The sequence below is a fragment of the Suncus etruscus genome, chromosome 5 (assembly GCF_024139225.1).
Source record: "Suncus etruscus isolate mSunEtr1 chromosome 5, mSunEtr1.pri.cur, whole genome shotgun sequence".
In the NCBI taxonomy this organism is placed as follows: Eukaryota; Metazoa; Chordata; class Mammalia; order Eulipotyphla; family Soricidae; genus Suncus; species Suncus etruscus.
Window position 1 is genome coordinate 116,177,146 of NC_064852.1, and position 25,201 is coordinate 116,202,346.

At 41.5% G+C, this 25,201-nt stretch overlaps 1 protein-coding gene across 1 annotated transcript; it reads left to right on the forward strand.

Annotated features, from left to right (window-relative positions):
* The first annotated feature begins 672 nt into the window (after positions 1 to 672).
* WDR12 (WD repeat domain 12) lies at positions 673 to 24,631 on the forward strand. The gene is made up of 13 exons (XM_049773264.1): positions 673 to 791; positions 3,514 to 3,608; positions 7,423 to 7,517; positions 9,300 to 9,406; positions 10,662 to 10,777; positions 12,968 to 13,122; positions 16,168 to 16,213; positions 18,384 to 18,469; positions 21,359 to 21,499; positions 21,620 to 21,725; positions 21,874 to 22,006; positions 23,387 to 23,459; positions 24,442 to 24,631. Exons 1-13 carry the CDS (start codon positions 751 to 753, stop codon positions 24,517 to 24,519), a joined length of 1,272 nt encoding a protein of 423 aa, XP_049629221.1. The 5' UTR covers positions 673 to 750; the 3' UTR covers positions 24,520 to 24,631.
* The last annotated feature ends 570 nt before the right edge of the window (positions 24,632 to 25,201 follow it).

A 25,201-nucleotide genomic window follows, 5' to 3' on the forward strand; every position in this document is an offset into this window, starting at 1 on the left:
TTGATATATAAATTCAGATATATAAATACATAATTATTATATTACAAATATTTATAATATAATATACTTATACTATATGTTATATTTAATATGTATTTATAATATGTTTTATAATTATATGTATACATAATCATCTTTACCTAATCATACATATAATTATGAAATATCCTATTTTCTACTTCTCTAGCATATCTAATATCTATTTTATTTTTTAAAATAATTTCTCTATTTAAACACCGTGATTACAAAAAAAATAATAAAACACCGTGATTACAAACATAATTGTAGTTGGGTTTTAGTCATAACAAGAACACCCCTCCTTAATATCTACTTTTAATATATTTAAAGGGATTTACACATATAAAATTCATTTTCCAATACAGAATAAGCATACAATACAAGCCTAGACTCCAATATAATCCTCCTAATAAGGCAGCTACTGTACATAATAATAATACACGGCTCAGGTTCATCTCTTCTTTCCACGCCAGGGCGGAGGCGGCCCCTTTAAGGCCGATCGATGACTCGTGCATCCGCGAGTCGGCCGTCGACGCTGCGGCCTGGCCCCGGGGGACGCGCAGCCTCGTGGTGCCGCGCCGGGCCGGGAGCCTGAGCCCGGGAGAAGCGGAATCCCACGGCCGCCCGCCGGCTGCGCCGAGCCTGGGCCTGAGCCCCCGGGGCCCTCGTCCACCGCCCCGCGAGATCGCAGCGCGCGCGCTGGCCGGGCCGAGCCCCCGGTTCCTCGGGACCATGGCGCAACTCCAGACGCGCTTTTTCACGGACAACAAGAAGTAAGTCCAGGCCCTGGCCCTGCAGCCCTTGATCTGCTGGTCGTTGCGGCCCCTGGTCTCCTGGCCTGGCCTGCACCCCGCACCCTCTTCTCTGCTGCGTTGCCCCGTGGGACTTTCCCTGCGGCCTGCTCCCAGTCGTCCCAGGTCACAGCTTTGCTTCCTCGCTTAGAATGAATTCCAAGTGTGGCTGGGAAGGACCTAGCTGGATCTGAAGGGCCTGGAGATTCGTTTTCTTTTTCTTCTCTTTTGGGGGGCTGGGGCTACAACTGGCTCTGTGCTCAGAAGTTGCCCCTGGAAGGCTCTGGGTACCCTATGGGATGCTGGGAATCGAACCGGAGTCCCTCCCTGCAGGTTGGCCGCGTGCAGGGCAAACGCACTAGGGCTTTGCTATCGCTCAGGCCCCTGAGATTCGTTTTCTGAAAGAAACACAGTATGGTCAGTGAAATGCTGTCTGCTGATGGCATTTCACAGTTTCTTAGGACACATTTTTTTCTAATGTTGCATGAGATGATGCTTTTTAAAAAAAAAATATTTAAGCACCATGATTACAAGCATTATTGTAGTTTGGTTTCAGCCATAAACAGAAAGGTGATGCATTTTAAATCTGGCGAGAATTGATTGAAACCTATTTATTTTCCCCTTATGTTGTATGTTGCATTATCAACAAATTCGTTGATAATTGATTACTGAACAATAAATGAAGGGAACAACAACAAAAAGAAAACATCAAAATTTCAGACTACCCCAGACTTGCTAATTTAGTCTTTTTGGTTTGTTCAATAAACTCTAAAGCGACTCTCTCCACTCAAGCATTCACCGTGGCACAAAGATATTTCTCCTGTCTTGGTGAATGAATTCTGCAGTCTAGCCTTAATGTCTTTTGATATGTGTCTATTCTCCAAAATTTAAATAAAAATCCAGAATTTAAATGTTTTTCTTTTTTAGGTAAAAACCTCAACTTCAAGAGAATTTATATATTTATGGTATATTTCAAAAATTTCAAACATCACAGTGTTAGGATTTATTTTATTTGTGGGTGAGTAGAGGGGGTGGGATGAAGGCCAATCCTGTTGGTTATACCGGTGCTCAGACTGACATACTTAGGTACCAGGCAACTTTAGGTACCCTTAGTTTGCAAGATGCTAAGCAAATGCCTTAACCCCTATGTCATCTCTCCAGTGTCAGAACATTTTTACTAATGTTTTCAGCTTTACTTAAACACTATAAACAAAGTAGTTCATGATACAGTTGTTTCAGACATCCAAGAACTTTTTTTAATCACCCTTTAAAAACTGAGATCACAGCCCAGTCTTTCCAGTCTCTCCTGCCCAAGGCAACCAGTGATTTACCAGTTGTCTACTATGGACATCACTCCATTGAGAACATATAATCTTGTTTATAATATAAAAGGAATTCTAGGGACCAGAGCAATAGTACAGTGGTTAGGGTGTTTGCCTTGCACATGACCTACTTGTGTTCAATTCCTGGCATCCCATATGGTCCCATGAGCCTGGCTCCAGCTGTAGCCCAAGAAACCACCAAAAAATAATAAATAAATAAATAAATAAATAAATAAATAAATAAAAGGGGGAATTCTATAAGGGCTTGTTTCTGGCTCTGTACTCAAGGGTATGTGTGTGTGTGTGTGTGTGTGTGTGTAAGGGAAGCACATCTAGCAGTGTTCAGGGTTAATTTCTGACTGCACTCAAGGATCATTCCTGGTGGTATTTGAGGTTGGCCGGGCGCAAGGCAAGTTCAAGTGTTCTACCACTGTACTATTGTTCCAGCTTCTGTTTTGCTTTTTGGGTTACAATCAAATGGTTAGGGCTACTTCTGGCTTTGTGCTTGAGGTGGGGTTGGGGGAGGGGGTCACTCTCTGCTCTGGTTCTCAGAGGACCATGCATTACCAGGGATAGAACTTTGGCCATCTACCTGCAAAGCGTGCACACAGCCCGTTGAGTTATCAGTCATGTGTACTGCTATATTTGTTTCTCATTTCCTATAGAAATAAATAAGATTTTAATAGATAATAAAAACCACTCCATTCTGGGGCTGGAGAAATAGCATGGAGGGAAGGCATTTGCCATGCATGCAGAAGGATGGTAGTTCGAATCCCGATATACCATATGGTTCCCCCCCAGCCTGCCAGGAGCAATTTCTGAGCACAGAGGCAGGAGTAACCCCTGAGTGCTGCTGGGTGTGGCCCAAAAACAAACAAACAAAAAAATCCACTCCATTCACTGCTATACTGCCTATAGCAAAATTACATTCTCTGAATAAGCTAGGAGTATATGTACAATTTAATAACTCTTAGCTATTGTTTTTGCTGTCCTTTGGTTTGGGGGCCACACCCAGTGATGCTAAGAAGTTAACTCCTGGCTCTGCTCAGGAATTACTCCTGGTTCTACTCAGAGAATGTCAGGGATCAAACCTGGATCAGCCTCGTGCAAGGCAAACACCCTGCCTGCTGTGCTATCGCTCCAGCCCCATGGCCCCCAGGACCAATTGCTGTGGAGTACCAGGAGTAATCTTCACCTCCCAAAGCAACAGGCCTGATTTCCACCGTCCCCACAAACAGCACTGCTGGATATGACCCTGGCGCATCCCTTTCCCCAAAACAAAGTGTCTGGTGTGGATTAGATAATAAAAGTTTGTTTAATTCATGAATGCAAGTTTGTTCAAATATCTGTAAACTTCAACTTGACAAATTTTCTTTTTATAGATATGCAGTAGATGATGTTCCCTTCTCAATTCCTGCAACTTCTGAAATTGCTGACCTTAGTAACCTCATCAATAAATTGTTGGAGGCCAAAAATGGTGAGTGTATGTGTGTGTGTGTATGTGTGTGTGTGAATGGTGAGTGTATATGTGTGTGTGTATGTATGTATGTTTGTATGCATGAGTGTATGTGTATACATGTAAATGTTCTTCAGAGTCTGGAAAGCACAATGTTACAAACTGCACTAAAAGCATGTCTTATTTACCTTACCTAACAGCAAAAAATTGATGAATTACATGAGTTTCCCTGCTACCTGATACTTTTAAAAGTATTTTGAAGGGGTCAGAGCGGTAGCACAGTTGTAGGCATTTGCCTTGCACGCAGTTGACCCAGGATGGACATGGGTCATATGGTCCTCCAAGCCAGGAGTTATTTCTGAGCACATAGACAGGAAAAAAATCCTGAGTCATCGGGTGTGGCTCAAAACCAAAAAAAATTTTTATTTTGAAATAAAATTTTTCAGAAAAATTTTTTTTACTTTATGTACTTCCAAGGCAATCTAGAGATAATGTGGTTGATATTTCGAAATAAAGACTTTGGGTTTAATAACAGTAATGTTGAATAATACAGATTTGTGATTATAGGCCAAAGAGATAGCACAGGGATAAGGCACTTGCCTTACATGCAGTCAACTCAGTTCAGTCCCCAGTACCACATGTGATTGCCCCTCATCTCCCTCCATTCCATGCTCAGGGAGTAAGGAATAAAACAAACATGTTTGTACTTAGGACCCACTTGCTCCACTAAGACAAATCGAAATAACAATTTTAGCAAATACCTATATTAATACTGGCACTTTTAAAGTATCTGAAGTTCATTTTTAAATAATGGATAAAATACATAAAAATGCAGTAGTATCAAATATATAAATGCAAAATATGCATTATACTATCTAATTAATGGACTAACTATAAAGTTATATGGACAAAATGATGAAAATAGTGATGAAATAAGATTAGCCCAAGTTTCATATATATACATATATATTTTTATTTGTATTATTTGGGAGGGTTGGGACACACCCAGAGGTGCTCAAGGTTTACTCCTGGCTATGTGCTTAAAAATCGCTCCTGGCAGGCTCAGAGTACCCTGTGGGATGCTGGGATTTAACCTGGATTCGTCCTAAGTTGACTACATATGCAAGGCAAAACCCTATGCCTGTGTTATCTCTCCAGCCCCCCCCCCTTTTTTTTCCTTTAAGAGTGTTTATTTGGGTCTACATCTGGCAGTGCTCAGAGCTAACTCCTGGCTCTGCACTCAGGTCACTCCTGGAGGTGCAGGTGGGGGACCATATGGGGATCAAACCCAGGTTGATTGTGTGCAAGACAAGAACTCCATGCTACACTGTCTCAAGCTCCCACAACTTTATCATCATAATGTTGGGTGACAGATAGCTGGAAATATACCAATCTCTACTTGTGCATATTTGAAATTTAAGTAATGAAGCAATATAAAAAAAAAAAAAAGTCAAGATGGGGAGGAGCACATACTTTGTTCTGGGGACTGAGGAATCTAATGGGGATGCTGAGCTAGAGCCTGCCTTAGCCAGCTGTGCACAAAGCAAACAAAAATGATATTCTGTGTCCAGCCTCAAAGTCTCTAGGGATGGTGTGGGACACACTTGACTGTGCTGTGGCTATACCTGTCTCTGTCGAAGGAGAGAGTTGGGTGGACCTTGTGGACCTTCCAAAGCAAGTGCTTTACCCCCATCCTATATCACTGGCATATTTTTTATCATGCAGATATTTCCAATGTGTCAAAGCTTTTTGACTTTATCTTACTTGAAAAGAATGGAATAGTGAGAATTACAAACTAATCCCTAATTTTTTCACTTTTTCTTCAACTAATTTAAAGCTTTTATTTTTGTGATGCTGGAACCTCATCCGCGCCAGCATCTTCTCTGATCCCTGATCCCCCAAACGTTAATACATGTGAAACGGGTTTTGAATAACAAATTTTTAGTAGGGGAACAGCCTACAGTCTATTGCTTAGCAAGTTTTAATTCTTGATTCAGAGATATATGCATTTTCTATAAGTCTTACATTTTCATCAAAATATAAAAATTCAGATGCACAGAATTTTAAAACATATTCAGCTTTGTTGAAATGTTTTTGAACTGGAATAAAAATTATTGTTGCAGGGGGCCGGAACAACAGCACAGCAGTAGGGCATTTGCCTTACATGCAGCTGATCTAGGACGAACCTTGGTTCGATCCTCTGGTGTTCCATATGGTCCCCTGAGCACTCCCAGAAGTGACCAAAAAATAAGTAACCATTGATAAGCCAATAATCAAATCCCAAATGCATGAAATACTACACACAGATGACCTAGTAAATTTAATGAGGGGAAGAACTCTGTTCAATAATATAAGTTACTAGATATAATATTATAGATTTGAGATACTGACTGTTAAAAATTCATTATAAAATGCATTTATTATATACGGAAATCTAAAAGTTGACTGATTCTAAAAGCAATAATTAAGTTTTATGGAAGCCAGGGCCCGGAGAGATAGCACAGCGGCGTTTGCCTTGCAAGCAGCCGATCCAGGACCAAAGGTGGTTGGTTCGAATCCCGAATCCCGGTGTCCCATATGGTCCCGCTTGCCTGCCAGGAGCTATTTCTGAGCAGATAGCCAGGAGTAACCCCTGAGCACCGCCGGGTGTGGCCCAAAAACCAAAAACCAAAAAAAAAAAGTTTTATGGAAGCCAGAGCGGTGGCGCAAGTGGTAGGGTGTTGCCTTGAAAGTGCTAACCTAGGACAGACGCAGTTCCACCCCCTGCCATCCCATATTTTCCCCCAAGCCAGGAGTGATTTCTGAGCACATTGCCAGGAGTAACCCCTGAGTGTCACCAGGTGTGGTCCAAAAACAAAAAAAAAAGTAAGTTTTATAATATATGACTATATTTTAAGTCCTTATGATTTATAGATACATATGTAAGCATCTGTAGATAAATTATATAAGTCAACATTGGGATAGAAGGAAGAATAATTGTCTGCAAGTTAATTTTCAAATGCGTTGGAATTGGGTATTCTGTTATTTTGGATTATGTTCTATTATATACTTGTGTGCTGAATAAAGTTTTCCAAGGGATAGATTTTTTTTTTTATACTCGGGATAAATAAGTTTTTTTTTTTTTAATTGAAATAACAGAGCTGGGGAAATGGCTCCCAGGAAACATTTTTCTTTTTTCTTTGGTTTTTGGTTTTTAGGTCACACCAGGTGGCACTTATGGGTTACTCCTGGCTCTGCATTCAGAAATCACTCCTGACAGGCATGGGGGAGACTGCATGGGATGCCGAGAATCGAACCAGGGTTTATCTAGGGTTGTATGCATGCAATGCAAACGTCCCACTCCTGTGCTATTGCTCTGGCCCCTCCAGTACATTCTCTGGCAGTGGCCCCAGTTTCAGAGCCCCCACGCATCACTGGTTAGTGATTGAAAACAAAACAGTAATTAATTTATCCACTGTAAGAAAATTTGCCAATAGATGGAAACGGAGCAATAACACAGTGGATAGGGCATTTGCCTTGCACACAGCCGACTCAAGTTTGATTCCGGGCATCCCATATTATGCAGGAGTAACTTCTGAGCACAGAGCCAGGAATAGCCCCTGAATACCATCAGGCATGGCCCAAAACAAAAAAAAAAGAAGAAGAAGAAAGGAAATCATGCCAAAAGAATTAAGTTGTTTTAATTCCTAAAAATCACATATTATATTAGTAGGGAGGAACTCAGAGATTACACTGACATTGTGGGCACCTTTCTGTTTTGAGGGTCACACTTAATGTCTGCCAATCCAATTGCATTTCCTAAGTTTTCATTTTTTTATTATATATTTTCTTCTAGAGTTACACAAACATGTGGAGTTTGATTTTCTTATCAAGGGGCAGTTCTTGCGTATGCCTTTGTTCAAACACATGGAATTGGAAAACATCTCATCGGTAAGTTCAAATACTTCATCATTTTTACTTACATTTAATATCATTAAATAATGTTGGTAAATTATTTTTGATTCTGCCTGAATCTGTATGTAGTTTAACAAGATCTGTGGATATTTCATCTGTGCTCATTTCATCACAAAATTCATCATTGTTTTCTTCCTATAAATCTGAACTTTCTAAATGTCCAGTGTTATTAAATCCCCTCTTTTCTTTTGAGTATATTCAAGAAATGCAGGTGAATGAATTTTGACGAGTCAGATTGATTTCTGGCATTGATCAGTGAGATTGATCTTTGTCGGATGTGACAAGAACTGACAACTCACTGGTGGTAGGATTGGTGTTGAAATATTATATGCCTTAAATTCAACTATCTTGACTTTTTAAATCACAGTTTAAGTAAAATACTTTAAAATTACAATAAAATAAAAAATTTAAAGGCCATAAAATGAACAGGCAAGGATAAGAATAGTAAATATATGTATGTTACAAATACAGTGTAAGAATGATCATGATATAAAAAAAGTAGGATATTATGCCATGTAGATTTCCCCCTGTAATTTTTAAACTTTATATACTGTTTATAATTAATATGTTTAGGGGCAGGAGAGATAGCATGGAGGTAAGGCATTTGCCTTGCATGCAGAAGGATGGTGGTTCGAATCCCAGCATCCCATTGGTCTCCCGAGCCTTCCAGGAGCAATTTCTGAGCATAGAGTCAGGAGTAACCCCTGAGCGCTGCCAGTGTGACCCCTCCAAAAAAACAAAACAAAAAAATTAATGTTTACAAAATTTGACATAATTTATAATTGCCTTTGTAATTTGTGGGGTAAAATTTTAGATCTGTGATAAATCTACATAAAATTTGTCCCCGTTTTGGTTGTTTTCACTGGCTTTTCACTCAGGAATTACTCCTGGCAGTGCTTGGGGAACCATTTGGAATGCCAGAGATCAAACCTGGGTTGGTTGCACACAAGTCAATGCATCCTAACCACAGTAGTACTGTCTTGGCCCCCAAGATTGCCTTTTTTGTTTGTTTGGTTTTTGGGTCATACCTGGCAGCGCTCAGGGTTTACTCCTGGCTCAGAAATCACTCCTGGCAGGCTCGGGAGACCATGTGGGATGCTGGGATTTGAACGAATGACCTTCTGCATGAAAGGCAAACGCCTTACCTCCATGCTATCTCTCTGGCCCCGAGATTACCTTTTTTTAAGCATACAGTGTGTGACACTATTCACAAAATTCATACTATGTTTGCAACCATAATGACTATCCATTTCCAGAATATATTCATCATTCTCTATATACCCATGAAACAGCTTGTCTGGTTTTTCTGATTTAAACTTTCCTATATTATCTACCCTCCTGCAACACCCCCCCCCCCCCCCGCTTTAAAAACATAAGTTTCCCACAGTCTTTATTTGTTTTTATTTTTTGGGCCACACCCAGTGATGCTCAGGGGTTATTCTTGGTTATATGCTCAGAAATTATTCCTAGCTTGGGGAAGATATGGGATGCCGAGGGATTGAACTGCAGTCCGTCCTAGGCTAGCGTGCATGAGGCAGAGGTGCCTTACCACTTGCGCCACCGCTCTGCCCTCCCTCCCAGTCTTTTTATTTTAACCTTATTGTTATGTGGGACTGTTTCACTTTTTATATGGCTCTGGCTTTCTGGGCTTCGAAAGAGACTGTCAAGAGATAGATTAAGCTGGGAGGAGGTCCCTTGATTTCCATGGTATGCTCTTGAATGTGCATCACCTGACTGACTGTACTGTGTGTCTTCCAGGAAGAGGTGGTGGAGCTCGAGTACGTTGAGAAGTACACGGCACCTCAGCCACAGCAGTGCTTTCTCCACGATGACTGGATCAGCTCTGTCCAGGGCGCCGAAGAATGGTACTGCCAGAGGCTGCTGATATTTGTCTTAGACCACGTTCTCTTTCTCTCCCAGTGCACCATGTGAATGTTCCTGTGATCATCCTTATGAAAGTAGTCATTTGTCCATCTCAGTATCTGTGGTCACAGCAAAGATCTTTCCATTCAGTGTTTTTGAAGAGGAACTTGTCTCTTCATAGGTTTCTTTCTCTGGTTCCAGATGTTACAGTAGTCTGTTTCCTTTTTTTTTTTTTTTTTTTTTTTTTTGGTTTTTTTTTTGGGGCACACCCTGTGACGCTCAGGGGTTACTCCTGGCTATGCGCTCAGAAGTTGCTCCTGGCTTCTTGGGGGACCATATGGGACGCCGGGGGATCGAACCGCGGTCCGTCCTAGGCTAGCGCAGGCAAGGCAGGCACCTTACCTCCAGCGCCACCGCCCGGCCCCAGTAGTCTGTTTCTTTTGTTAGGACGGGTGTCTCTGGGTTCTTAGTGTATCAGATGAAGCTGTTCTTATTTCAAATAAAGGAAGTTACTTGTTTCATACTAAGGAAGTAGTAACTTGCTCATAGATAATCCTGCAGGTGGTCTGGCCTATAACTAGGAAAGTGCAGATCATCGATGCCACCTCGACTGAAAAAGGGCAATTTAGAATCAAATATGATGATGTTTGTTACTGGACCAGATCAAACCTCTGCCAGTATTATTGTGGGCAAAAAAAAAAGTTTTTGGGTTTTTTTTCTTTCTTGCTATTTTCATTGGTTTTACTGTGTTTTTTTGTTTTTTTTTTTTTCTTTAATGGTTTTGACGAGTTCAGTACTAATCACTTGGGCTTTATGAACAGTTTGCTCTGCTTCCCAGTAAACTACCATATTTGCCATGGTCAAAATGCAATGCAGTGTTTGTTATAATTTTATTCATACATCTACATCAGGAAAAGTTAGATGCAGCATTTTCTGATTTATTCTCGTGTGTTTTGGAAAGGTGCTTTTTCATATTTAGAGTTGTAAAGTATTCCCTTGTCCAGGAGAAGGCCTGAGCTGTAGAGATACAGGAGCAGGTGACGAGCCCTGATCTGACTCAGCACCACTAGGCAGAGCCACAGAGAGGGTGGCTAAAGCCGACAGGCCTGCCAGCCTACGCCTGACCAACCAGCCCTCTAAGCAAAGCTGTGTAACATTTAATAGAAAGAGTATCAAAACTGATTTTCTAACTGCCTTAGAAATATTTTCATTTTAAGACATGTATTCTTCTTATTTCATATGATTTTTGTCTCGTAGGATCTTGACTGGTTCTTACGATAAGACTGCTCGGATTTGGTCCTTAGAAGGAAAGTCTATAATGACCATTGCGGGACACACCGACGTTGTCAAAGATGTGGCCTGGGTGAAGAAAGGTAAGGGCTCTGCTAAGCAGAAATGATGTCAGAATAGGGAATCAAGGGAAACTTTTTGGAGCTGCAAAGCATGGGGGTAGGGGGTGGGTAATAGGTCATGTTTTAACAGTAACAAAAGTAACAAAAGATTCGTTATTGGGAAGATTTTGAAAAGTTGAAGTTCAAAGAGTGGGTGGTGTAGGTTGTTCCTAGGAGTGCATCCTCTGTATGTGGGAGCACCAGGTTTATTTTCCAACACCACATGGTGTTTCCTTGAGCCGCCCACCAGAAATAGATATACTGCTATGTCCCCAAAGTTATATGATATTCAAGAAGATTTTATATTTAAAAAATCCTTAAGTCATAGGATTCTGGGATTTGAACCACTGTTCATAGTGGATTGGCTGAGTGCAAGGCAAATGCCCTACTGCTGTGCTATCTCCAGCTCTCTCTGGTTTTATTTTTGGAAGCTTAGCATAATCAGTAAGATAATGGGCTCTTTTATATTATTGAAGATTTTCCCCTTATACAATAAATTCATGTGTGTGTGTGTGTGTTTGTGTGTGTGTGTGTGTGTGTGTTTTAAAGCTAGCCTGCAGCCAACCGAGGTTCAATCCCTGACATCCCATATTGTCCCCTATGCTCCACCAGGAGTGATATCTGAGTACTACCTGCTGTGTCCCACTATACAAAATAAATAAATAAAAACTAGTCATCTGAACTCTTCTATTTTGAAAAATGGAATATTTTCCTGTTCTCATTCACTGTCATAGTTGTGATATCAGAGCAGCACGCTTGGTTCTGATCTTAGTGCCAGTGGATGGGCTATTGGAGGTGTGTCCCACATGGCAGTGCCAGGAACCTGGGTGGGCTGGGCTTGGCCTTTGTGCCTCATGTGTACACAGTGCAGATCCTACCACTGAGCTACATCCTGGTATCTATCTCTTGCCCTCTGTTGGGAGCTTAAAGGCATGCCCAGTGGTTTTCAGTGACCACTCTCAGAGTTGCTGGGATGATGTACTTCCTGGCCTTGGACTGCCATAGGCCTGGACCCACACACACAGTTCAGTCCTTGAGTTCATTCTTTCCTCTCTTATCTTTTCAAACAAAAATTTGCTGTTGGCCGATCCAGGACCAAAGGTGGTTGGTTCAAATCCCAGTGTCCCATATGGTCCCCCGTGCCTGCCAGGAGCTATTTCTGAGCAGACAGCCAGGAGTAACTCCTGAGCATCGCCGGGTGTGGCCCAAAAACCAAAAAAAATGTGCTGTTGGAACACAATTTGCTTTTTCTATATTGGGCCAATCCTGGTAATGCCTTTTGTGTGGACCTGACTATTCAGTGCTCCCATGTTGCTTGGCAGTACCTTGGCCACACCTGGCTGCTGGGGTAAGAGGATGCCACCAAGGCTAGACTTGGTGATGCTCTGGGAAATGTAGGGTGAGGATCAGGCGTGAGCTCTAAGCACGTTCTAGGCATGTGCTCTTGAGCCACCTTCCTGGGCCTAGAACATAATTGACTTAAGCACCAATTCTGAAAATGCTGAATGAGTCACATTCTTTATACCTCCTTTTGCTTTTATCTACCACAATTATTGGACTCAGTTGGAACTTTTAAAACTATTATTATTTTTTGTCTTTTATGTCATCCTCTTTTTTTTCTTTTTTCTTTTTTTTTTTTTTGGTTTTTGGGCCACATCCGTTTGATGCTCAGGGGTTACTCCTGGCTATGAGCTCAGAAGTCGCTCCTGGCTTGGGGGAACCATATGGGATGCTGGGGGATCGAACCACGGTCCATCCTACGCTAGCGCTTTCAAGGCAAACACCTTACCTCTAGCGCCACCTTCCCGGCCCCTATGTCATCCTCTTTAACATGTTAATTTCTTGACAAAACAATTTTAAAAATAATCACCTAGACTTTAATATTTTTAATGTACAGGTTCCAATTTTCATCTCTTTTTTTTTTTTTTCCTTTGCTGGGCCCTCCCAAGTACATCTCTTTAGTTTTTGGTTTTGGCTACACTTGGTGGTGCTTAGAAGATACTGCTGGCTCTGCACTCGGGATCATTCCTGGCAGGCTCAGGGGACCCTAAGGGATGCTGGGTATCAAACCTGGGTCAGCTGCATGCAAGGCAAATGCCCTCCTCACTGTGCTATTGCTTAGGCCCCAGACGCACTTTGGAAGTTGTTTCTCGCGTGCCCTTTCCCCTGCAGACAGTCTGTCTTGCCTGCTGCTGAGCGCCTCAATGGACCAGACCGTGCTCCTGTGGGAGTGGAATGTGGAGAGGAACAAGGTGAAAGCCCTACACTGCTGCCGTGGCCATGCAGGAAGCGTGGACTCCATAACCGTGCACAGCTCTGGCACCAAAGTACGTCATGAGTCTGTTCTTAGCTGCTGAGTTGTAAGTGAATGTGTTGAATTGAAATTGGAGCTTAAGCAAAACATTTATTTTTTGCAAATGTTCATGGTGATGGACCTATCTTCATAGTCATTGGTGAATAGGGAATATTATATCAGACCAAAAGTAAATACTCATAGATTTTTTTTTTTGTTTTGTTTTTGGGCCACACCCGGCATTGCTCAGGGGTTACTCCTGGCTGTCTGCTCAGAAATAGCTCCTGGCAGGCACTAGGGACTATATGGGACACCGGGATTCGAACCAACCACCTTTGGTCCTGGATCGGCTGCTTGCAAGGCAAACACCGCTGTGCTATCTCTCCGGGCCCCAAATACTCATAGATTTAAAAATTGGCTTTTATACTCTGGGTACCTGGTTATGATGGGGACATGTCCATAAATTGCATTATTTTATAGGCAGTTAAGAAATCAGGTAAACAATGTCCTCACATATTCTTTTTAAATCATAGTTACTAATATTTTCATAGTGTTGTTAAAGTTGCAAATGTCAGTCAGTCATCCCAGTCAGTATTTCCCCAGATGGGTGAAATTGCCCCCACGGGGCACCGGAATAATCAAGGGGCTTTGTGCGCAACTGTGGGCATTTTCTACCTGTTTATTTATTTATTGCTTGGAAGTTACTTGTCCTTATCTCATAAACATTAATGTTTACTAATAGGATTTTAGTTTTGTTTTGGTTTGGTTTGGTTTGGTTTTTCGGGCCACACCCGTTTGATGCTCGGGGTTACTCCTGGCTAAGCGCTTAGAAATTGCCCCTGGCTTGGGGGACCATATGGGTCACCAGGGGATCGAACCACGGTCCTTCCTTGGCTAGCGCTTGCAAGGCAGACACCTCAGACACCTTACCTCTAGCGCCACCTCACCGGCCCTGGATTTTAGGTTTTATAGTATATAAGAATCCAGAGCATAGTAGGAGCAGGAACAGAATAGATTTAGATTTTTTTTTTTTTTTTTTTTTTTGGTTTTTGGGTCACGCCCTGCAGTGCTCAGGGGTCACTCCTGGCTGTCTGCTCAGAAATAGCTCCTGGCAGGCATGGGGGACCATATGGGACACCAGGATTCGAACCAACCACCTTTGGTCCTGGATCGGCTGCTTGCAAGGCAAACTCCGCTGTGCTATCTCTCCGGGCCCAAAATTTTTTTTAAATAATATATTTAAGCACCATGATTACAAATATTTTTGTAAAGGGTTTTAGTTATAAAAAAGAACACTCCCCCTTCACCAGTGCAACATTCCCACCACCAATGCCCCCATCTCCCTCCACCCCACCCCGCTTCTCTTCAAGACTGGCATTCTATTTCTCTCACTCACTAACATTGTTATAATAGATGTTAGTGTCATTATTTCTCTAATTGCACTCACCATTCTTTGTGGTAAGCTTCATATCATGGGCCGGTCCTTCCAGCCCTCATCTTTATGGTCTTTGGGTATTATTGCCTGCTTATTTATGACAGGTAGATTTCCAAACAGTACTTTTTTTTTTTTCCCCTGAAAAAAGACCACTATGCCAAATAAGCTTATTCAAGCTTCAGCATACACTGTTAGTGATCATAATAGAGGTGGTTTGCGTTTTATTAAAACAAAATGTTTCATTTGTTTTCTATTTTTGGGCCACAGGGGTTACTTCTGGTTCTGTGCTCAGAAATCACGTCTGGCAGGCTTAGGGGACCATATGGGATGCTGGGAATCAAATCCAGGTTGATGGCATGCGAGGCAAATGCCCTACTGCTATGCTATATGGCTCAGGCCCCGGTTGAAATAATCCTGAGGGTAATATATTGATTTATGAAGGGTTACAAGTTCTTATCATTTAAAATTTCCCCTAAACTATAGTTTCACTGGCATATTCTGAGTGTTTTTTGGATGTGCATCCAGCTGTTCTCAGGACAGGCTCCTGGCTCTGTGCTCAGGGATCACTCCTGGCAGTATAAGGGGGTGGGTTGGCCACATGAAAGACACGTACCTTAACTGTTTCTCCAGCCCCTTCTGTTTCTTTTTTTTTGGGGGGGGGGGACAGATTGTGAGGGGCCAGAGAGTTAGTACAGGAGTTAAGTATTTGCCTTTCACGTGGCCAACCCTGGTTTGAATTCTGGATGCCACATATAGTCCCAGGCAGAGACCCTGGGGACTCCTGGATGTAGCCCTGAAACACCCCCATACTAACTGTCTAGCTTTACTTTTAGACATTTATTGGGGCTGGAGAGAGAGTATCAGGGTTCAGCGCTTGCCTTGCATGTGTTCTACCCGTTTGATCCTTGGCACTGCAGGTGGTCCCTAATCACCACCAGGAGTGGTCCCTCAGTTTAGAGATATGAATAAGCCTGAGCACTGACAGGTGTGGCCCCCAACAAGAGTACCATCAAAAGAGGGGAATATGCCAACATATCCTTTCCCTCTTGATGCTCCCCAAGTTGATGTTTATTTCCTCTCATCACCACCTGCCAATACAATCTAGCCTTCCATGTCCAGTCGGTTTTATACTTTGTACCCTCTCCTGTGGAAAAATGCCTGTCTTCAATTCTTAAAGCACACACTTTTTTGTAAGTCTCTAAAAGAAGAGATCTAGTTCTACCTTGTAAATTTGATATTTACCTTTATCTAAGCACCTGTCAACAGGTCACAGGGTAAGAAGACTAAGACTGGCATGCAGTCCAGGAATGGGTACAATGCTGTTGCCAGAAATCAGGAAGCCATACAGACAGTACCAAAGGTGTAAGGGGAGAGAAAGTGCAGCAAGTTACATGCTTCTCTTGCACTCAGCCAACCCAGATTTGATCCCTAGCACCCAATCTGGTTCCCTGAGCCCCAGCAGGAATAAGCCCTGAGCACACTGAGTAAGATCAAAAATAAAAGTAGTAAGGATTTCTGAGCAAAGTAAAAGTTCTAAGTTGGATAATGATGATGACCAAAAAAAAAAAAAAAAAAAAAAAAATCAAATACTATTCTGGATTATATTATAGTCTATTTGAATTGTCACTAAATATTTCTGCTTAGTTTTGCAGTGGCTCCTGGGATAAGATGCTAAAGATTTGGTCTGCAGGTAAATTAAATATAAGTTTTTGTTTTATATATATTTGTTTTTAATTTCAATAATTTTACCAAGCTTGATTTTCTTTGACTACATTGATTTAAAAAGGAACAATAGATGCTATAGTCAGGAGAGTGCTTGACTGTGATACATGTGGTTGGCCCAGGTTCAGTTCCCAGAATTCTATATGGTGCCTGCCTTCAGCTTCACCAGAAGTGATTTCTGAGTACTGCTAAGTGTTTTACGAAAGATGAGATCAGTAGATAAAAAGGAGCAATGGAAAGAGGAAGAAAGTTGTCTTCATAGTCATAAGAAAACAGTTATAGATAAAACAGGAAACAACCATCGGGCTGAGGTAATAGGTGACTCAAAGGGCTGAGCAAATACTTCATATGCAGGAGTACTGGCTTTGTTCTCAGCATTACATGATCCCCTGGCATCGCTAGATATGACCTTCACCTGCATCTAAAGGGAAGAAAACACCACACTTAAATGTTAAGAAGCCAGGATTCTAGGCTGCGAACCAGCTCAAGAGGACTGGAGAAAATGCCTTTCAAGCCCTAGGCCCCAACAGTGGTCCTTGGTCCCACATGCTCTGTGCACACCTGCATCCTAGCCCCCAGCATCACCTTAGTAGTACCTCATTACAAGGCCTACAACTGAATCTTAAAGGACATTCTGACCAGCGGAGCTGGGCTAAGGATTTTGGGGATCCCTTTGGGAGCATTACTTGGATATTACTTGCATAATAGTTTAGAACTATAATGCAAGAAACCTTCTGTATGCTAATTGCTGTGTTACAGTATAATATAGTTTGTAAAATGCCATTGGAGGATCAGGAAAAACTAAAGTTTAGGGGGCTGGAGCAATAGCACAGCAGTAGGGTGTTTGCCTAGCATGCGACCAACCCCAGACAGACTTCAGTTCAGACTTCAGTTCGATTCCCATCATCCCTTATGATACCTCGAGCCTGCCAGGAGTAATCCCTGAGCACCACCAGATGTGACCAAAAAAAAAAAAAAAGAAGAAAAACTAAAAAGTTTAAAATGATGATGTGGGGCCACAGCAGTGGCGCAAGCAATGGGACCTTGGTTCAATCCCCTGCCATCCATATGGTCCCCCAAGCCAGGAGTGATTTCTGAGCGCATAACCAGAAGTAACCCTGAGCGTCACCATGTATGGTCCAAAACAAACAAAAAATAAATAAAAATAAATGAAATGTTGATGTATCTAAAATGACAAGAAACAAATAGACCCAGAAAGAGATTGAGTAGATTTTCTAAAAAAAAAAAAAAAAAACTGTTTAAAGCAAATTAATTTTGAGAATTGTTTAGACTTACTTCACTTTTTAGAGTACTTTTTGTTTCTTGTTTTCAGTAGTGTTGAATCAAAGTTTTTCATTTGGGTTTACTACTGAGACATGTGCTATATAACCAAAAATTTATTATTGAAAATGTTAGGAAATAACTCATGAGTGTATGCTTTGTATGTATAAGACCCTACCCAGGGGCCGGAGAGATAGCATGGAGGTAAGGCGTTTGCCTTTCATGCAGAAGGTCATCGGTTCGAATCCCGGCATCCCATATGGTCCCCCGTGCCTGCCAGGAGCAATTTCTGAGCATGGAGCCAGAAGTAAACCGTGAGCACTGCCGGGTGTGACCCAAAAGCCACAAAAAAAAAAAAAAGACCCTACCCAAAGATCTTATAATTATGAGACACTTTTAATTCATTATTAGGCCTGAACACATTAATCTAGTTATTCTTCATACTGTAAATGCAGTCTGCTCAAAACTCTTACGCAATAGATAGTAAAAAGAATCAATCTTCATAGATATGGTAAAATTATGGATGTTCTTAATAATCTTTTGGGGGATGCCTGGGATCAAACTCAAGGCCTGGCTGGCATGAACTCTACCACAGAGCTATGTTACTAGACCTATAATGACCTTAAAGACAGCAAAATAGCAAGCTAATTAGGTTTTAGGATTTTAATGGAACTTAGGTGTTTCTTTCTCCTTTTAGAAAATCAAGTTACCCAAATATTACATTTTATGTAGTTTTCTATTAACCAAATAACTTATATTTCCTAATCTGTTGACCATGTTTGATATGTAAGAATTTTGAGACTGCTGTAGTTAATATTTCCCATAAATTCTAAAAATACTAATTGATTATTCTATAGTCCCTACAGATGAAGAAGATGAAATTGAGGAACCCACTGATAGACCGAGAAAGAAACAAAAAACAGATCAATTGGGACTTACAAGGGTAAGGATCTGTAAGAACTATTTAAATCTGTTGATAAATATATAGTAACTTAATATAATCTTTACTATTTAAAATTGCTTTTGTTTTTCCTTGCTCTGATCATAATTAGGCTTGCAGTAAATTTAAAATCATAAATGCTCAAATAAAATGTTAATTGTTGGGGCCAGAGAGATAGCACAGCGTTAGGGCATTTGCCTTGTAAGCAGCTGTTCCAGGATGAATGGTGGTTCAAATCCCGGCATCCCATATGGTCCCCTTGCCTGCCAAGAGCGATTTCTGAGCGCGGAGCCAGGTGTGACCCAAAAACAAAAAAAAGGTTGATTGTTAAAGCTTGCACTAAAGTGAAGCCTCATTACCTACTGATCCCCTGTTTCATACACTGAGTTTCTCTAGCAAGCTGTCAAGCTCTTTTTCTTATTTCCATAAGGCATTTGATGATCTCCGATCTAGCTCTTCATTTCAAAAGGGGTCATATGCACAGACCATTAATGTTTTTCTGTTGCTGCATCTCAAAATTTTACAGAAATCCATCTGTTTCACTCAATCTATGCTATCATCAGAATCTAAATCTTCTGTTTCTCTTGCCTGCATTTCACTTTTTCTCCAGATTTCTTAGTGAAAATTCTTCTTCTTTGTCTACTTCTCCAACTACACCTGCAGTAAAATTCTCTTCAACATTTTCCCCACCCGTCACACCCAGACAAGTCCTTCTCTCCATTTTTCTCATCAGCTAAGTCTTTCCATCCTTCCCTGATAGATCCTGCTGTCTCCTCTCCTTGGCCAGATGTGTCTGTCTGGTGCAGCATCTCTGTCAGACCTCTGCCCCAAGCACACAACTATGTGAATATTTTCTCATCTTTACTGTCAGAGGCACTGTCATAACTTTTTGCTTTTGATATCTTCATCACTGACAATGTTTGGCTTTTTGGGTTCTTCAACTTATTAATTCAGAATTGGGAAGCCTTTTCCTGACTGGGGCTGTTCAAAAGAAGACCTTCCCATCTTCTCTCCCTTATCCTCCCTCCCCCACCCCCCCCCACCCCATCTGCCTCTGGCTTCTGGCCATGTCTAGAAGTGCCCTCAGTTTCAGAATCACTGGTGGCTCCCCTCTGAGGCTCTTTCTGAGTCCCTGAGTCAGGCTTCATCTTCAAACTCACTGGCCTGAGTTCTCAGGACCCCTCCTTTTCGGAGTCACTGGCCTGGGGTTTTCAAAACTTCTCCTTTTCAAGACCACTGATTTGCAGCTTGGAAGCTCCCTGTTTACAGAGTCACTGGCTTGGGGTCTCTTGGGGTCCCTTACTCTCAGGCAGGGCTCAAGTCTTTAGAGCATCCTCTGCTTTAGAGTCACTGGCAGGAGGACTCTTGGAACATCTCAATTTTAGAATAATCGCTAACAGGAGTATGCTGAACTTTGACCTAATATAATCCCCTTATATTTCAGGGGTCCTCAAACTTTTTAAACAGGGGGCCAGTTCACTGTCCCTCAGACCATTGGAGGGTCTGACTATAGTAAAAACAAAACTTATGAATGAATTCTTATGCACACTGCATATATCTTATTTTGCAATGAAGAAACAAAACAGATACAAATACAATATGTGGCCTGCGGGCCATAGTTTGAGGACCACTAAAATGTAACAAGACAGCAGATTAACTGTCTTCCCTTTCAGAATTCTTTCCCCTTCTCTTTCATAAAAGAAAGACATTTGAAGTCTATGGAATTAATAAGCCAAGAACATTACTTAAAGGTCTGATAATAGTTATTTGAAGATCTGAAGAAATGAGGTGGTGAGAATAGTCTATTAAGATTAATTTTCCTGGAAGAAAAATGATTTTATACATATTTTTCCCTCCACTGAAAAGGTCTAGAAAACGACAGCATCACAAAGCTCTAGATCAGTCTGACTCTAGAACTCTTTATATATTAACTTATAAAGATAACACATATATATGGGAGGATTTTGAGTACTATTATTATTTTGGGGGGGGGGCCACACCCGGTGATGCTCAGGGGTTACTCCTGGCTATGCGCTCAGAAATTGCTTCTAGCTTGGGGGACCACATGGGATGCTGGGGATCAAACAGCGATCCATCCCAGGCTAGCATGGCAAGGCAGACACCTTACCGTTCCGCACCACCCCTCCGACCCTCCGACCCCGAGCATTAATACTTTGTGAAATGGAAAGTAGAACAGATAGGGAAGCTGTCTAATAGTATGGGAAGGCAGTGAACGGTGGAATAATAATTAGGTTCAAAATTACATCTGCTCCTTATAAGAGGTTTTGAACAGAGGCATGTTCATTCTTTCAGATTTATTATCTTCTGGACAACAAGATTTTCTTTTCCTTTTTCTTTTTTTTTGGCTTTTGGGCCACACCCGGCGCTGCTCAGGGGTTACTCCTGGCTGTCTGCTCAGAAATAGCTCCTGGCAGGCACAGGGGACCATATGGGACACTGGGATTCGAACCAACCACCTTTGGTCCTGGATCGGCTGCTTGCAAGGCAAACGCCTCTGTGCTATCTGTCCAGGCCCGGACAACAAGATTTTCTAGCAGGGTTGTTAGAAGGAAGAACTAAGTAAGACATTCAAGTTTAAGCCCCTGACACCTGGAAAAATATCTGACACATGGGCTTAAGAATAAATAACTTACTACTATATTTTTGTTTGCTTAATTTAGGGGCCACACTTGGTAATGATTAGACTGTCTCCGTCTCTTTGCTCTGGGAACACTCTGGCAGGCTCAGGGGACTAAATGGGATGCTGGGGATCAGGTTAGCCGAGTGCAAGACAAAAACCTTTCTTGCTATGCTGTTGCTCCAGCCCCTTACTATTATTCTAGTTACTCTGAAACGAAAACGCTTTATCTTTGGGGTATCTTTGCTCTCTAGACTCCCATCATGACCCTCTCTGGCCACAAAGAAGCTATCTCCTCTGTTCTCTGGTCGGACACTGATGAAATCTGCAGTGCCTCTTGGGACCACACAATCAAAGTGTGGGATGGCGAGTCCGGTGCCCTGAAGACAACTTTGGTAGGTCTTCATCATTCTTAGAGCTTTTAGTGAGAAACTTCCATATAGATAGATTGCTTTTGGCCGCCATTGTTAAGCATTCTTGAATCACCCATGTTTGTTTGTTTTTTCTGTTTTCAGACAGGAAATAAAGTGTTCAACTGTATCTCCTATTCTCCGCTGTGTAGACGTTTAGCATCTGGCAGCACAGATCGGCATATCAGACTGTGGGATCCCCGAACTAAAGGTGAGTGGTATTAATAATAGAGTGAAAAAACGTCAATACTTTTTCTGGCTAGAGAAGTGTTAAGGTGAGAAATTTTTTTCACGCCTTTTTAGGTTCTGCCATCTTTTGTTTTCTAAAATTCAGCTGTCATTATCTTTACTTTGTCCAGATGGTTCTCTCGTGTCGCTGTCCCTCACCTCACACAATGGCTGGGTCACATCCGTTAAGTGGTCACCAACCCACGAGCAGCAGCTGATCTCAGGTTCCCTAGACAAGTTTGTCAAGCTGTGGGATACAAGAAGGTAAGCTCAGTTTCTTCAAAAGAGCTCTCAAAAAAATATTGTAAGCAAGAGACATGGAAAGCATACAAAAGCATGTAGTCCGTATGACCTGATATATTTATTGTCAATGATTTTGAAAAGCAAGAATCAAAGCAATTTTCTTTATGTTAACAGGTTTTTTGCATTCTGAAAGAATGTGATTGTTACAGTTAGCTTGTTGTAAAACCAAAAATGTAAAATTAACCTGACCCTTTAACTTATAAAAATAGAATCCATAGGTCTTTGGGTAAGTGTAACTTCCCAGTTATAAGCAGATATTAAATGTTTCAAAAAAAATAAAAAAAAAAAATGTTTCATGAGTCTAGAAAGAATAAGTTGCATACACTTAATATTTTTGCAAGTAGCGTGGAGACTGATTAATGAACTGTTGTTTACCTGAAGTTTCTGCATTTTAATATCTTTTTTTTGTTTGCTTTGTTTTGGGGCCATATCAGGCAGTGCACAGGGGTTACTTCTGGCTCTGCACTCAGAAACTGCTCTTGGCAGGCTCAGGGGATTATATGGGATGCTGGGAATCAAACTCCAAACCCAGGTTTATCCTGGGTTGGCTTTGTGCAAGGCAAATGCCCTACCACTATGCTATCGTTCTGACCCCCTCCATTCTTTTTTTTGTTTTGGTTTTTGGGGCCACACTCATTTGATGGTCAGGGGTTACTCCTGGCTAAGTGCTCAGAAATCGCCCCTGGCTTGGGGAGACCATATGGGACACCGGGGATCTAACCGCAGTCCTTCCTTGGCTAGCACTTACAAGGCAGACACCTTACCTCTAGCGCCACCTCACCGGCCCCTATCCCCTGCGTTCTAATATCTTTATACTATCATAACATGATTTTTTTTTTCTTTTTTTGTTTTGGTTTTTGGGCCACACCTGGTGACGCTCAGGGGTTACTCCTGATTATGCACTCAGAAATCGCTCCTAGCTTGGGGAACCATACGAGATGCCAGGGGATTGAACCACGGTCCTTTCTATGCTAACGCATGAAGGGATATGCCTTACTGATAGCACCACCATTCCAGCCCCATAACATAATTTTTACCCGTGATCCCTTTGGAATACCTTGGAGCCCATATGACCTCCAGTTGAGAAATGCTGAGATAAGTGGTTGGATTCAGTTCTGACATCTCATGGTTCCCTTTGCACTGAACCTCAGCTAACTCCCCAGCACCACAAAACAGAAACAAGAGGTGATTGAATCAATAAATAATCAGGATTATAAGATTAAGTGGTTATTGTGGCAAGGATAATGCATGTACTCCACAAGTTTTTAGGAAAGCAAATGATTGTGAACGTTTGTTTTAATACTGGGAAATGATATGGCATGTCCCTGTTTTCATCTTTAGCTGTAAGGCTCCTCTCTATGACCTGGCTGCTCATGAAGACACAGTTCTGACTGTAGACTGGACAGATGCAGGGGTAAGAATTTATTAAGTTATTTGATAAAGTTTATTATGAGTTTCAAGATATCTGAAAATTTATAGTTTTTAAGGGAACTACATTTTACGTATTTGTAAAATTTCATCTTATTCAAAGAAGCAGCACTTCTTTTAACCTGTCAATAAAATGTGAAGGTTTTATTTTGTCATGAATATTTCATGAATTTTACTATAACCACACAACTTTGGACTAACTGGATCAAAGTGTTTTCCACTTAGAAAAAGATTGGGGGGTTGGGTAATACTTAGGGATTATTCCTGGCTCTGCCCACAGGAATGACCTCTGATGATCATTTAGGAGACCCACAACATCTGGGATACTTTTTTTTTTTTTTTTTTTTTTTTTTTTGGTTTTTGGGCCACACCCGGTAACGCTCAGGGGTTACTCCTGGCTATGCGCTCAGAAGTCGCTCCTGGCTTGGGGGACCATATGGGACGCCGGGGGATCGAACCGCGGTCCGTCTCCTAGGCTAGCGCAGGTAAGGCAGGCACCTTACCTCCAGCGCCACCGCCCGGCCCCATCTGGGATACTTTTGATGAAACCCATATTGGTTGCTTACAAAACAATCACCCTACCTACTGTGCTATCTCTCCAGCCCCTAGAAAATTTTTATATAATAAGTGTGACCATAAAATGGGCCACACATGACTGGTGCTTAAGCTTAATATTCTTAAATATGTAAAGCTATATCATCCTTCAAACTTCCAATTTGATTATATTTCTTAACAGATGCTTTCTAAAAAGTACAACAGCTACATTTCATGGCTCAACCAGACTGGAACGGTCACTTGTATTGATTTTGATAAAAACGTTTTATAATATACTATTGAATAGTAATATAGTTGGTCCATTAATTATTATTTTAATTCAGGTTAATTACCAAGTAATTCATTAGGCTGTATATTACATGAAATTTGTATTATTTATATTTGTGGGTTTTTTTTCTTCTTTCTTTATGCAGTTACTCCTAAGCGGAGGAGCAGACAATAAATTATATTCCTACAGATACTCACCGACCACTTCCCATGTGGGGGCATAAAAGTAAATGACATTTGACAGTGGAGACTCTAGAAAGTGAAAAAAGAATACTCAGATTACAACGAATTCAGAAAGAAACTTGTGTGAATTAAACTATTTCACCCTTGATATAATTATCACTTACTGTCTTTTTCTTTCTTTTGTATTTATTATACATTTTGTGTTTATGAAGTAGCAAGTGTTGTGTGCATTATTTACCTTACAAACTCTCAAAACTTAACTCTTTTGTGTTGGGGAGGGGGATATAGGGAGATAGCTCAGAGCTGGAGCACATGCTGAATGACAGGGTTTGACTGCTGACAGAACACAAAATTATTTAAAAATAGTGTTGCCAAGCAGATAGCAGGGGCCAAGGTGCCTGCCTTGCATCCAGCTGACCCAGATTTGATGCCCAGCACTAGGTATGGTTCTTCAAGCACCACCTGGAAATCTCTGAGGACAGAGCCATGGATAAGCCAAGTGTGACCCAAAAGCCCCCACACAACCAAAAAATATTTTTCTTTTCTTTTTTTTTTTTTTTTTTTTTTTTTGGTTTTTGGGCCACACCCGTTTGATGCTCAGGGGTTACTCCTGGCTATGTGCTCAGAAATCGCCCCTGGCTTGGGGGGACCATATGGGACGCCGGGGGATCGAACCGCGGTCCTTCCTTGGCTAGCGCTTGCAAGGCAGACACCTTACCTCCA

What these genes read in the sequence shown, in the direction of transcription:
- WDR12 (XM_049773264.1), top strand. Translation starts at nt 751, where the DNA reads ATGGCGCAACTCCAGACGCGCTTTTTCACGGACAACAAGAA. An exon ending in GTCCAGGGCGCCGAAGAATG is followed by an intron (nt 9,407 to 10,661) that starts GTACTGCCAGAG and finishes TTTGTCTCGTAG; the next exon opens with GATCTTGACTGGTTCTTACG. An exon ending in GTGCCCTGAAGACAACTTTG is followed by an intron (nt 21,500 to 21,619) that starts GTAGGTCTTCAT and finishes TTCTGTTTTCAG; the next exon opens with ACAGGAAATAAAGTGTTCAA.